This window comes from Eschrichtius robustus, chromosome 17 (assembly GCF_028021215.1).
Source record: "Eschrichtius robustus isolate mEscRob2 chromosome 17, mEscRob2.pri, whole genome shotgun sequence".
In the NCBI taxonomy this organism is placed as follows: Eukaryota; Metazoa; Chordata; class Mammalia; order Artiodactyla; family Eschrichtiidae; genus Eschrichtius; species Eschrichtius robustus.
The window spans coordinates 50,324,858-50,339,659 of NC_090840.1; the positions used below are offsets into that span (position 1 = coordinate 50,324,858).

Genomic DNA, 14,802 nt, shown 5'->3' on the forward strand with positions numbered 1-14,802 from the left:
CTGCGGTAGTTATTTCCACCATTTTATCTTCCAGGTCACTTATCTGTTCTTCTGCCTCAGTTATTCTGCTATTGATTCCTTCTAGAGAATTTTTAATTTCATTTATTGTGTTGTTCATCATTGTTTGTTTGCTCTTTAGTTCTTCTAGGTCCTTGTTAAACGTTTCTTGTATTTTCTCCATTCTATTTCCAAGATTTTGGATCATCTTTACTATCATTACTCTGAATTCTTTTTCAGATAGACTGCCTATTTCCTCTTCATTTGTTTGGTCTGGTGGGTTTTTACCTTGCTCCTTCATCTGCTGTGTGTTTCTCTGTCTTCTCATTTTGCTTAACTTATTGTGTTTGGGGTCTCCTTTTTGTGGGCTGCAGGTTCGTAGTTCCTGTTGTTTTTGGTGTCTGCCCCCAGTGGCTATGGTTGGCTCAGTGGGTTGTGTAGGCTTCCCTGTGGAGGGGACTAGTGCCTGTGTTCTGGTGGATGAGGCTGGATCTTGTCTTTCTGGTGGGTAGGAACCACCTTTTTTTTAAACCAGATTTTTCCCAAAGACATAATTCAGTTTTGTTTTAAAATCTAAGTATGATATTTTGTAACTTTAAAGTGATGAGAAAGTGATAATCAGGGATGTTATCTCAATATTATGATAGCCATTAGCAAATGTCATTAATACAAGGGCCCTCGTAGTAGACTCCAATGTCCTATTCTTTCATCTTTATGCATATGAAAACAAAAAGAGTAGATAATTTTAGAGATGGAAAAAAACACAAGGTAAAGAGTATCTTAACCACAGGTTTCAGGAAGAAGCACTATTCCATGTAACTGCTACTCCTCATCAGTTTTAGCAGCCAGTGTTATAAACCTGTCTTTCGTATACACTTTGGGCATAGAAATTCCAAAGTACTGCTGATTATTCTCAAGAGTAATACATTATCAATTTAGTAATTATATGAAATGTTATGTAGGGGATATTTCTTCTAGGCCTCCTAAATTTTAGTTTTATACTTCACTTTTTTAAAAATTAAAATTTTATTGCATATATGTTAAAAAAATTTTTAAACTAATTAGAAATGTCTTAATTTTTTCTTGTGATGCGAAAAGGATCTAACGTTACATAGTTTGGGGCAATTTTTAAGAGTCCTTTTTAAGACTGTTTATGTGGACAGCAAATAGCTTGACTGTGTGCTTTCTACAGGGAAGTACAGAAATGCATAGCATTTGTAAATTTTACTCTTGATATGACCTCCAGTAATATAGAAAGCAAATTGCATGCTCAACAGAGAAAACTGATTTTCTTTTTAGGATAACAAAAATTTTAATGGCCCTGGATGGACCAAGCTGGCGGGAGAAGCTGTCACCCATTCCTGCTGTGCCCACTTCTGCACAATTGCGAGCTTGGCGGCCTGTGGCAGAGACGTCCCCAGACCAAGTGGGAGATTCCTGCAGCCATCACCAACCGGGCATCACAGGTAGGGGAAGCCTACACTTATTTCTTCTGAGGGTTATCGTGAGCTGTGCATATATTTTCACAGTAAAGCAGAAGGTAAGTGCATGAAATCAGGCGTCTGCTATGGGTTTAAGTTAAGACCCTGTTCTCCCTCTTTCTAACTGCAGAGTCTTAAGAAGTTGCTGCACACCTCCAGTGTTTGAGTGTATATGAAAGGGGGAAATATGAGTAACTGTCTCATGGAGTTATTCTCAGGAATAAATGGAGAGATGCATATGAAATACTTAACACATGTGCTGACTGTGTAAGCTTATAGTAGCCTCTTAATAAATGTTAAGTCAGCATTATTATTAAAAATAAGAAAAAAGAATTGAGTAGCATATAGTTCTCTATACACCTTGTATGTGGCAAGGCTAGTTTAATGAGATTGATGTTTTGGAAATAATAAAGCAAAATAAAGCCCTACAACAAATAGAAAGCTACTGACAGCTGAGCAGAATCACCCTGGCTACTGTGATGAGATTCAGTTATAGAAAGCCAAGGAAGGAAGAGATAGGGGCATTAAGAAACTACCATAATAATCCAGTCAAAAGATAAGGGTGGCTTGAATAAAGAGGGTAGTAGAAGAGGTAGTGAGAATTATTAGATTCTAGTTACAATTTAAAGGTAGAGCTGACTAGTTGGATGTGGGAGAAGAGCTACAGATAATTTCAGGGTTTTTGTCTTGAGAAAGTAGAAGGATGGAAGTGCCATTTATTAGATGGGAAAACCGCAGAAAAATTAGATTTGGAACAATCAAGAACTCAGTTTTGGACACATCAAGTTCAGAAAACCTACTAGACATTCAAAAGAACTTAGAGTTTGAGAGGGGAGGGAGGTTGTATTGACATATAAACTTGGAAGCAGGCAGGTTATAAATGATATTTCAAGTTATGAGGTTAGATGAGATCACCAAAGTTTTACAAAGTATAATTGAGAGATCTAAAGATCAAGTCTTAGGGAATGCCATCATTTATTGTAAGAACTTCTATGTACTTCCATATGAATTTTATAAATCTCACCATACAGAAATTCTAGAATGTCAAAGATGCAAGGCTTTAATTTAAAACATCGTTTGGTTGTTTACATTTAAGGTTGGGGATGGGTCTATATAACATCTGACTTTGGTTTTACAAAGCCCAGAGGGAGTAGGAACAAAAATTGTTACTCTGTAGTAGCACCTTTCTCCCATCCTGTGGAGTTTGTTTTGGGGAACATGCCCAGGAAGATCTCTATTAAGTAACAACAAGAAAGTATACATTTTTTTCAGGCTGTGCCGCCATGCCAAGGGAAGGGGCCAGAGCCTCACGAATCATGAAATGACTGACAAAAGTTGGGGTCACATGGATCCTTGTAATTTAATCCCAATTTTCTTATAAAATAAACTATAGGTTTTCAACAACAACAACAACAAAAAAGCCCTACAACATATATCTAGCAGCAGTACCTCCTTCTGCCTTGTATCGTAGTTGTTCACATCCATACCTACATCCCCACAGTGCTTTCCTCAGAACTTTGTGCAGAGTGTTTAATAAACGTGGCTTCGCGCTTGCCTTCTGCTTGAAAGCTGGCTGAGGCTCTATTTCTCCTGCCTGCTTAGGAACCCCATGTGTGCCTGTGTCGAGCTTCATCTTGCAGACACACTGAGCCGTGATGTCCCAATGACTCACTCTTTTCATTGCCTAGAAAGAAGATGCAGGGAACTTCTGCCAAGGCTTTTAGATGGTTCAGCAGTCCTGGGAAAAACATGGAGATCTCTAGCTTCTAGAATCCATTATTAATGGGGCCTGGCACAAAGCATTTGCTCAATAAAGGGTAGCTATTCATTACTAATAACGTGCATATACTAACCATACTATAGATATGTGATAGTGAATCATAAGCACAAGAATAATCAGCTCTTTCTGTTCATATTTGTGTACTAATTATTAGTGAGACTGGATACCAAAGACTTAAAAACAATGTAGGAAGAAGAGCTTGAGGAAAGTTTTTCAGCAAATTGGAAGAAAAAAAATCCTCTGTAATATTCTGTTTTAGAGCTTAGATACACCAAGATTTATGGGGACTGTCATTTGGCCACATAGTGTGAGTTCTTTTGAAACATGAAACATTAGGCAGAAATATTCTGTAATTTGAAATAAAGGATGAAAAGTTAATATGTCATGCCATTTGTGCAGAGGGACAAATAAGATTATTTTTTACATTCCAAGTTTATACTATAAATTCAGTACATCTATCAAGATTTTTAGATCACAGAATTTAAAGTCATATTTTAAAATTTGTTATGCAATTTTATTTTATATCAAGATACTCCATAGAGTAAAGTTATTACATAGATTTAAAACTTTAAATTTTAACATTTTAGGTATGTTAGAAAACTTTGGTTGCAAGTAACAGAAAATCTGTTGACTTATAACTGTAAGGAATAGTTTTGGCTCAAGTAACGGAAAGGGCCCAGACAGGCTCTAAAATCAGGCACAACTTGTCAGGGCTCAGGCTCTGGCCAGAAATAATAGAACTGTAGCAGTTTTAGACTTCATGTCTGCACATATCAATGTCCAAAGGGGGAGAGACACCATTGCTTTTGGTGGCATTAATTTAAGAATGAGGAGATATGTTGCCCCAAAGACCCAGCTTTTTTAGCCTGTTACTCTGTTGGCTGAGCTCTGTTGGTATTTATTCTAATGGGTCATGTGCCCATTGCTGAACCACTCCCTGTAATGAAGAAATGCCATGCCATGAGTTCCTGATCAGTGGGGCTTCCCCTGGACACATGGGCTGAGTAGGAGAGGAGTGATAGCTGAATGAATGCTGAGGTACCCTTAGGAAGAAGGAAATGGATCCTGAGTGAGGAGTCAGCCATGCTCACTGCAAGATAATAGGCAATAGTAATAGTTGGGACTCTGATCGCAGATAACAGAAAACCCAACCATTAATGTCTTAAGCAAAAGAGGTTGTTTATCGGCACCCCTTGTGGAAAAGTCCACAGGTAGGATAGCTGCAGGGATGGCTGGATTCGGCACTCAGAGGTTATTCTTTAGCTGTCTGTCTTGGCCTCTCTCTTGCTCTGTTGGCCCCATTCTCAGACAGATTCTCCCCTTGCATCGCACGATGGCAAAATAGCTCCTCCTTTTATCCTCATGTTCCACGGGAAAGAGCAAGAATTACCTTACCAGAAGCTGCCACTAAAATCTTATTGTAGCTCATTGGCTCTCATAGGTCCAATTAGACCTAATCTGACCAATTAGATTATTGTGGCCAAGGGAACATAGTGTGCTGGTTAGTAAAACAAAGATTACTCCAAAAGGTAGGGCTAGGGTGGGATTTGCTTTACTTAAACCTTAAGAGCAGAGAGTGGAGGAGGTATGATTCCAAGGAAACTTGGACTGTTGGAAGATGTCTTAATTCAGGCTTTAATGTGTTTGTTCACTTTTCATGAAATACTTACTACACCAAACACTAGATATTTCTATCTCCAGCAGAGAAAAGAAGGCGTGCTAATATGGATAAAAGGATAGAATCACTTGTATTTTATTTTCTAATTTGAAAAAATAGTGTCATAATTGTATAATCATTTTTACTTATAGCCAATTTATCTTTTTAATTTGTATACAATGTTTTGTTCCATTTAGACTTTAGCTCTGTATGGTTTGTGGTCACTTAATTTACAGTATACTTAAAGTTTTGTAAAGGTGCTTATATGAATACTTGCTCTTTTTTGTGTGTGTCCCATAGATGAAAAAATGTTTAAAACCCTTAAAGAAGAAGGAAATCAATGTGTAAAGGACAAAAACTATAAAGATGCCCTTAGTAAATACAGTGAATGCTTAAAGATTAACAACAAGGAATGTGCCATTTATACAAACAGGCAAGTTCTTTGTAACTTTCTATATTTCTTATGTGAATATTTTTGATGAAAAAATTATAGATAATTGCCAAAGTTTATTCCCATGATTCTGAGACTCTATATAGCAAATTGTTTTAAGTGAGTGTTTTTTAAAGAGGTGGGGCTATCGGAGAGATTGAGAACATGCTGTGTCTTGGAGCTGGGAGGTCTGACATGGGCTGCGTTAGGTTCCCGCTTGGCCATCGCTGCCTTGGCTGGTGCTGCTTTGACTCTCCCTGGCGTGTGGCCTCGCCGCGGCTCGTGAGGAGGCCTCAGTGCGGTCCTCCAGAGTGGGAGCAGGAATCAGTTACCTTTCAAACTAGCGTCTTAGGTGCCCCTTTTCTCTTGAAGTGCTAAGGGAAGGGCCCGGCATCTTCTAATGTGTAGTAGGAATGGGCAGATTTTTCCAGAATGCTGCTCAGGTGCCATGTTTAACACATTATGGTAAAAAAGATAGTTACCTAGAATATGGTGATTTGGGGATTTTTAGGGAGTAGATAGAGTCTGCGGTGACAAGGAAGAATAAGGTATGGTTCCTAAATAGGGGCTCAGCATGGGTTCTCCTAGCCATTTCAGAAAAAATTTTTAAGCTTAATCTCTCACTGCTTTGTTTTTGTACATGTTTTCCTCTTTTGGCAATCTTTTATGTGAAAAATTCTGTCACTGAACCCAACAGGTATTTTTCTACCTTTCTCCTGTTCGGCCTCAGTGGTCTTGGGCATCAATGGCCACTCAGTTTTTCCTGGAGACCACCTCCCCGCTTGGCTGCGGTGCAGACAGCTCACTTGCCTGGCTCTCCCCTTCTCACTTCTCTTTTTTCTTTCCCTGCTGTTCTCGGGCTTCTAAAGGCATAGATCCCTTGTCTGCGCGAATGTTCTCTGGGCCATTTAATCCTCTCCCCAGCTCCATTTACCACCTTCCAATTATGTCCCCCAAATCTCTGTGTCTGAGCCCCGGACCTGAGCGCCTCCCTCCCTCCTGCGCTCATGGTGGGTTATCATCCCTGACCCACGCCTCCCTCTCCAGGCTGTCAGCAGCTCAGATGTCCTACCTTCTAAATTCCTCTTGGGCGTGAGCCTTTCTGTCCACCCTCACCATCAGCCCCTGCTCCGGCTGACACCGGCTCTCCCTAGACGTCTGCAGTGCCCTCCCAGGTGTCCCTGCACAGTCTTGTTCCCTCTGATTCTCCATGCTGCAGCTGGAGCGATCATCCTAAAACATGGTGAACGGATCAGCCTCTGCTTAAAAACCCACCACTGGACTACCATTAACCTTGGGATAAAGCTCAGCCACCTGCCGGGACCTTTCTGATCTGGCCTCCCACTCTCCCAGCCTCATCACCACCATAGCGCTCTTTTCTTAGTCCATCAAGACACCGCGTTCTCTGTCACTGTAGGACTTTGCACGTGCTGTGCCCTCCCTGCATATTAAATCTCAGCCCAGTGCCTTCGCATTGGATAATTATCACTGTGTACTCTGGGCTTCAACTTAAACGTCACTTCTTCTGGGAAGTCTTCCCTGACTACTCCTCCCCTTGCTTCAGCTCCACCAAATGTGATGAGAGTCTCAGCTCTGTGCTACCAGAGCATCCTCTACAGATTTTATTGTGTTTGCTTCTTTTGACTGTCTCTTCCCCTAGACTGCAGCCTCCTTGAGGGCTGGGACTGTTTTGATTGCAGTTGTATCCCCAGGGTCCTAATTGCAAGTATTGCAAGAAAATGCCATAATTGGAAGAAAATGTTAGGTTTCAATTGCAGCAGCTGTGGTATAGAAACGGACTTATTTAGCTATTTTCTGATTTCTGTTAGTTGTCCAAGTTTATAGATATGTTGTTTTGACTTTCATAATGCTGAGTTCCATTACATACCAGAGCCCTCTGTTACCTGAAGCTGGGCCAGTTTGAAGAGGCAAAGCAGGACTGTGACCAGGCGCTTCAGATGGACCTCGGCAATGTGAAAGCGTGCTACAGACGAGCTCTTGCTCACAAAGGGCTCAAGGTGAGGAAATCTTTGTTTTAATATATAAATGTCAGCTCTGAACAGATCATGTGGTTTTCATGAACATGAATTGTGGGCTCAAGGAATGGCAGTGACATTATCCTGGGATTTAATCCCAGTTCTGTACTCAGCAGTCCCAAAACCTTGGAAGATGCCTCAGATTTCCCTGAACTATAATGTGGAGCTAGATAATTTCTAAGATTCCTTCCAGCTCAAAAATGATGATTTATTTCCTGATTTTCTAAGGAGTGTTGTTAGTTATAATAGGTCCACTTTAAAGGACAGGAAGGTTTGTTACTGAATTACTGAAGGCCACCAGCAACGCCACTGAATTCCTCTAGCAGGGGACTGGGGTTGTCTGTATGGTGGGAGGGAGGTATCAGAACTGAAGGTGTGTTCACGCCACGGACGTTGGTAGAGACATGGCAGAGTCTGGGAAGTTCGTTGTGATTTGGGCCTTAAACTGGCCAGTGGTCAGAGTGAGGCTATAGGATGGCATTCTTCTCTAAGAAAACCACACCATTATTTTCAAGGAAAGTATTGTATAATTACATTTTTCTTTATGATGATTCTTCTACGTGGAAAACTTGAGTGAATGTTCACATTTGTAGAAAATAACATGACAGAAAAATCAGAACATACTGGGAAATGGCATTTCCTGAAATGGTATTTTTAAAGAATCAAGTTGATTAAGGTTTAATACAATGAAATTCACACATTGTCAGTGTACAGGTCATTGACTTTTTTTTTTTCCTCTTTAAAGTTTTTTTTAATTGAGATATAATTGACATTTTATCAGTATCAGGTGTACAACATAGTGATTTGGTATTTGTATATACTGTGAAATTACCATAGTATGTCTAGTTCACCACACATAGTTACAGATTTTTTTTTGTGACGAGAACTTTTAAGATTTATTGTCTTAGAGACTCTCCAATATACAATACACGATTACTATCTCGAATCACCATGCTGTTTACATCTCCATGACTTACTTATTTTATAACTGGAATTTTGTACCTTTTAAGGGTCTTCAACCATTCCCACCCATCCTCCACACCCCAGCTCCCACCTTGCATCTGGCAACCACCAATCTGTTCTCTGTTTCTGTGAGTTCAGGTGGTTGGTTTTTTTCTTGGTGGTGTTTTTTTTGTTTGTTTTTTTGGATTCCACATGTAAGTGAGATCATAAGGTAATTGTCTTTCTCTGTATGACTAATTTTACTTAGCATGACGCCTTCAAAGTCCATCATGTTGTCACAAATGGCAGAACTTCCTTCTTTTTTATGGCTGAATAATATTCCATTGTGTAGATATACCACATTTTCTTTATCTGTTCATTCACTGATGGACACTTAGGTTGCTACTGTAAATAATGCTGCTGTGAGCATGGGAGTATCTTTTCAAGTTAGTGTTCTCGTCTTCTTTGGATAAATACAGGTTCCTGTCTCAGGTGGCTGAGCAGTACAGTGTGATAAGGGAGGGTGTACAGCAGGAGGGAGAGATTTGAGGGAGGAGTGTTGACCTTATTGAGTTTGGTGTATAGCACACAGATGAACAGGCAAGTGAACAGGCAAGTGAAGAGGTGCGTAGGGCGAGGTCCAGAAATGTCCCGTGCGCAGGAGCTTCTGTCCCCGTGGAACTGGGGTGCGTCACCCTCCCAGCATGTGGATGCCCCACTCACCAGCCCAGCAGCTCCACTGTATCCAGTATTCACAGTGTGTTCACTGTATTCCCAGGGCCCAGGCGACCTGACCACTCCCCTCCCCTTTTTTTTGTTAGCAACATACTCATTTGTAAACCTCACGTAAAGATTTCCTAGGTGGTGTGTGGCACCATGAATTAAAAGAGGCTTCTTGAAAATTTATTCAACTGTTTTTGAACTTAATGGATTTGGGTCCGTGAGGTACTCATGATCTGCATGACTCATGAGTTTATATATGTCCAGACCCTTAGAACAGGTTTATCCCATACCGGCTGCCTGACTCTTTGAACTTGTTTACTTTATTCAAAGTCAGAAGTGGTACCTAATGAAAGACCGGAATTTTATACTTCCTTGGAATGAATTCTAGAAATTGTATTATGATGCAGAAAGATAATCCCAATTTTTTTTTTTTAAAGATGTTTTCTGGCTTTATTTATTTATTTATTTATTTATTTTTGGCTGTGTTGGGGCTTCGTTTCTGTGCGAGGGCTTTCTCTAGTTGCGGCAAGCGGGGGCCACTCTTCATCGTGGTGTGCGGGCCTCTCACTATCGCGGCCTCTCTTGTTGCGGAGCACAGGCTCCAGACGCGCAGGCTCAGTAGTTGTGGCTCGTGGGCCTAGTTGCTCTGCGGCATGTGGGATCTTCCCAGACCAGGGCTCGAACCCGTGTCCCCTGCATTAGCAGGCCGATTCTCAACCACTGTGCCACCAGGGAAGCCTGATAATCCCAATTTTTAGTAATGCTATCCCACTAGAGTATGAGGCTGGCAGCTTGTTTTCCTGGTTTGATTTTTTATAACTTGATCTGTATACCCTGTAGTTTGAGTTATGTGCCAAGTGAATTTACTTGCAGGATCTTCAAAAGCTACCACTGCTTATAAAACACATCAGAACTCACACCTGGATCGGCTTCCTCTGTGTGACTGGTGAGGAAGTGGCACAGGGGCTCACAGGGAGCTGGGGCCCTGCCTGTGCTTTCTCAGATATTTTGTTTGTTTTCTAGCTTGCTTTATTTTATTTTTATTTTTTCTGTGTGCCAGGTTTGAAAAATATAGGGCTTTCCTTAATGTTCAGCTGTTCTTCATAAGAAAAGATAATTGAACATTTTACTTTTACTTACAATTTATATCTTCTATCGAGTGCCACTCACGTGCTAGGCTTTGGGAGCATAGAGGTGGTAAGACATAGTGCCTGCCTTAGGGAATTCATAGCCAACCGGGGATGCTATCAGGCCAAAAGTATCAAAAAGAGTAATATCGTCTAAAATAAATGCTGTTATTGGAGTTTAAGCACATTTATTAATAGTAAATGTTATCATAAACACATGTGATTATACTTTACCTTTTTTTTTTTTGTTGAGGCCTAATAAGGTCATTAGCAACTTTTAACGTCCTCCTTTTTGCCGGAGCCGCACTTCTCTCTCTGTGTGAGCTCTGCTCTGCCCCCCACTCTGCGTGGCTGGCTTCCCTTCAGGTCCTGTGTTCTCTGGTTCTCTGACACCCATGTCAAAGGAGACTCCTTCCCCTCATTTGCGTCCGTCTCCATCCTTGCTTCTCTTAATTGCATAAATGACAGTGCACGCTTACTTTATTTATTCATTTGTTCACTTGTTTTCTTATTGTTTCCCCTCATAAGACGTAAGCTTCCACGAGGGCCGGGGCCCCGGCTGTCCTTTCCCCTACGGTGTCCTAGCCCCTGGCCCATGGAGGGGCTGGATCTGGTCTGACGCTGTGGTTACCCGGCAGCCTGGCTCCTCCTCTGCCACCACCTCCCTGCTCCATGGCCGTCCCCGCTCCTCCTGCTGTCGGGCCCTCTCTTCACACTTGCCTGCCTCTGTTTAACATTTATCAAAGTGTATTTCTTGCTTTCTTAGGTTTCTTCCAACCAGACAGATTGGTCTTTAGGCACAGACTTTCCTTGAATGGATGAAAAAGTAGTCATGTCAACTCCTTGCTGGTGGCCTTCTATTTCCAAGGCTGCAGCTCACAAATCTCCATTTTCAGGCCTCTCACTTGAGCTCCACCACTGTCTTATCATTCACCTTCTGCTCATTGCTGCCTTCATCGTCTCAAAGATTATCTTTCTATGCCTCAGTTTCCTCATCTTTAAATGGGGACAGTAACAGTTAGTATTTATAGGGCTACTGTGGGACTAAAATAAGAATACTTGCAAAATGCTGAGACGGGTAAGAGTTAGCTATTATTACTTCCTCAACTTGCCCCGCTGCCCCCCCTTCTTGCCTTTCAGTATGATTCCATGCCTGGAACACCTAGGATGGAAACACACAGTGTCATTTGTTTTTTGTAGCAGGTTTTCCAACTGCGCTGTTGTGACACAGTGCTGTGTGGAGATTGTTGTTAATAGCGCTGAGGTACTACATTTTGTAAATAATTTACCTTTTTAAAAAATAAGTTAGAGCAGGTTTAAGGTTATCCCTTTTAGACACATCACTCTTGCTCTAGTATGTTGCTGGCTGGAGTGGGAAGGGCCGCGGCATTACAGCTCGTCCCCCGGGAGTGTCACATAAGCCCCAGCTTATTTTACCTGTGCTTCAGTGTCCGGTGCATGCTGTTATTATATGTCATGAATCCTTGAGAGGTTACACGTCATTGGAATTCCTGGCCTCCTCACATAATTAATTTTGGCTTAATCAAAACACGAGTCTAGTCTGTAGTTCTAGAACGTGGCTTGTCACAGCACACTGTGATTCTGTGGTGTCCGTCTCTGCCAGCAGCTTCTGTGCAGTGTCTGGTTAAGCGTAGATCCCTTCTCCTTCCCCTCAACCTCTCCAGTGTATTGCCTGACTGTTTATGGAGGAATAAAGGTTGACTCCAGGCTGTTTGAGCAGTAGACAACTCGAAGGGTGTTACAGAACAGGGCATCATGATAACAGCTAACACTGGCCCAGCTCTTTCTAAGGCTAAGCCACTCCCATGTTATTTTATTAATGCACTGATTACTCGGCACAACCTCGTGAAAACTAGAGTAGAGAATCTCTTCTCATCCTTACTCTAAAGATGAGAGAACTGAAGCTCAGAAAGGTTAAGTGGGATCTCGCTCAAGCTTTCATTGCTAGTAGGTGCTGATGTGAGGCCGTTCACTCTTTCATCTATTCATTCAGCAGACCACAAATGCCTGTGTGTGCCAGGGACTATGAAAGCTGTGGTGATACAGAACTTAACTTGCCTTCTAACCCCAGATTCTGTGCTCACTCTTCTGTAGAGGATGGCCACTGTGTTGTGGGCTACAATATTTTAGCCCAAGACTTACCTCATAGGCCTAACTTTACTACTGCGGTACTAATGGAACCCACCGCACACACTCTGTGTACTCGTCTCACCAATTTCACTCCCACCCGGGCTCATCTGTGCCCCTTCTCCTTTTATGTATGAAAATTACTTTCTCTGCCTTCCTGCTTTCAGAATTATCAGAAGAGTTTAAACGATCTCCATAAAGTTCTCCTACTAGACCCAAATATTATTGAGGCAAAAATGGAACTGGAAGAGGTCACCAGAATCCTGAATGTTCAGGATAATGCAGCATCATTCAACAAAGAAAAGGAGAGAAGGAAAATTGAGATTCAAGAGGTATGTATATTTGATTATCTCTGAAAGTACTCTTTTGGAGATCCTATACTCATATGGGATTCTGAGGTCATATTCCTATGACTTTTAAAAATTTCGTGTTTTTATTCTGATGATCAATGAAGACATTTTAACAAATTATAATGACAAGATTTTTCTTTTGTTGTGATAATTAGCCATTGCATTTCCCAACTTGGGTCCAAGGACCCTTGGGTGTCTGCATTCTTCCTTTCTGTGCTCCCCTCCCCCTGTACCACCTGGCCTGTGGCTTTATTGCTTCCACTCCAGGTTGCCCTGCGAGCCTGTGGCCACTGAACTTTGCTTCCTGGTCGACCCAGAGAACCCTACAGGACTGATTCAGTTTCAGCGGTCCTGCATGCCACACCCCGTAGAGGGTTCCTGATTGATTTAGACTTTTTTTTAGTAAACTTGTAAACAAGACCGGCCTCATCAGGGGTCCTGGACTACCCTAGAATCAAACCTACCTTTGTGATTTCAGACAACTGGATGCCTTGTGCTGTAGCCTTTTGTTTTGCCTTTAGTGAGGAATGTCAGCTCTTGGATTCCTGCGTCAGCTACCTATCATCTTACATTTCTACTAAGAGTTAAAGGCTAATATGTGAAAGAAGCTAGGGAGTTTTTTCCCTCTAAGGAGGGAAGGAAAAAGCTGTTTTAAGAGAATTGAAAAATGTAAGTTGACTTCTCTATCAAATGTAACGAAACAAGTAAATGTAAAATTTATCATGAAGAAGAGGTATAAGGTTGTTACAGGTCTTCTTTTATACAGCAGCTTTTACTTGTGGAAAATTATAAAATTTCACTGTCACATTCTCAATGTCAAAAATTTTTTTTAAACTTTAAAAAAGAATGCTTTTATGAATGGATACTTATACTTTAAAACTTCTCTTCCTAAAAAAAAGTAGATTTTATGATTATTACAAGTTATACATTTTTCACTTAGAACTTGACTAAACCACAGTCCACCTTTGTTTTTCAGTTCCTTCCCGTTTTAATAAAGGTAACTTACCTTTATGGGGTGTGTGCAGTGGCCGTTGTGTCACAGTGTAATTTGTCTCCCCCTGAAGGTGAATGAGGGCCATAAAGAGGAGCCTGAAAGGACCTCGGAGGACGTCTCCACTGACTCCCGTGCTTCTGAGAAGGGGGACACAAGCAACGGGCCACGAGAATTCTATGAGAAACTACCAATCCCCAAGCCTAACAATGCCTACGAATTTGGCCAGGTTATAAACGCCGTCAGTACTAGGAAAGATAAAGAAGCCTGTGCACACCTGTTAGCCATCACTGAACCGAAAGACTTGCCAGTGTTGTTGAGTAACAAACTTGAAGGGGATACATTCCTGCTCCTCATCCAGTCTCTGAAAAATAATCTTATTGATAAAGATCCTTCTTTGGTATATCAGCATCTTTTATATCTGAGTAAAGCAGAAAGGTTTAAGGTAAGTGGCAAACTATGTTCATGGAGATAGATTTTTTTTTTAGGGTTTTTATAACAACTTTAAAATGTCAGTTTGTATGCTAATATAATTTTTCTCCTTCTTTCAGATGATGTTGACACTGATTAGCAAGGGCCAAAAGGAGCAGATTAAACAGCTCTTTGATGACCTCTCAGACACACCAAACAAACATTTTACTTTAGAAGATGTGCAGGCCCTCAAAAGGCAGTATGAGCTTTAAATAAAGATTATTGTTAGATTTCTTCCATGCATGTATGTGTTCCAGTAATGCTAATGAGATGGTATTGTAATAGAGTTGCATGGATAAAAACCTGGCTTAGAAAAGATCCCTTGGTCTGGACTATAAAATATTTTACTTATTTTTATACATAGAACACATATATTCTACAATCTGCTTTTTATTAGTTGTAAATATTTTCTTATGTACCAGAGCTAACATCTTTATATTTAATAATAAGTATATCTGGAACTTGTTAAGATGCATTTTAATTTATATTATACATTTTCTTTTAATAACTTACTTGTTAAAATTTTGAGTTAAATTACACTTCTTTGGGCTATGAAGGAGTCCTGTTAAGTTTGATAGAAATGTATTTCTTTACAGTTCATTTTTAAAAGTGGAAATCATTAACAGTGATTATTACATCACTTTTATTTCCTGCTAAGATATATATAAA

The 14,802-nt window shown here is 40.8% G+C and overlaps 1 protein-coding gene across 1 annotated transcript in view; it reads left to right on the forward strand.

The window, feature by feature from the left end:
• The window catches only part of SPAG1 (sperm associated antigen 1), an 89,651-nt gene extending 75,049 nt beyond the window's left edge, over positions 1 to 14,602 (forward strand). The window contains exons 14-19 of the mRNA XM_068525553.1: positions 1,297 to 1,463; positions 5,216 to 5,348; positions 7,237 to 7,363; positions 12,489 to 12,653; positions 13,736 to 14,107; positions 14,214 to 14,602. Of these exons, the coding sequence (XP_068381654.1) occupies positions 1,297 to 1,463; positions 5,216 to 5,348; positions 7,237 to 7,363; positions 12,489 to 12,653; positions 13,736 to 14,107; positions 14,214 to 14,345 (1,096 nt within the window). The 3' untranslated portion in view covers positions 14,346 to 14,602. The remainder of the gene's footprint in view (positions 1 to 1,296; positions 1,464 to 5,215; positions 5,349 to 7,236; positions 7,364 to 12,488; positions 12,654 to 13,735; positions 14,108 to 14,213) is intronic.
• Positions 14,603 to 14,802: the final 200 nt, after the last annotated feature.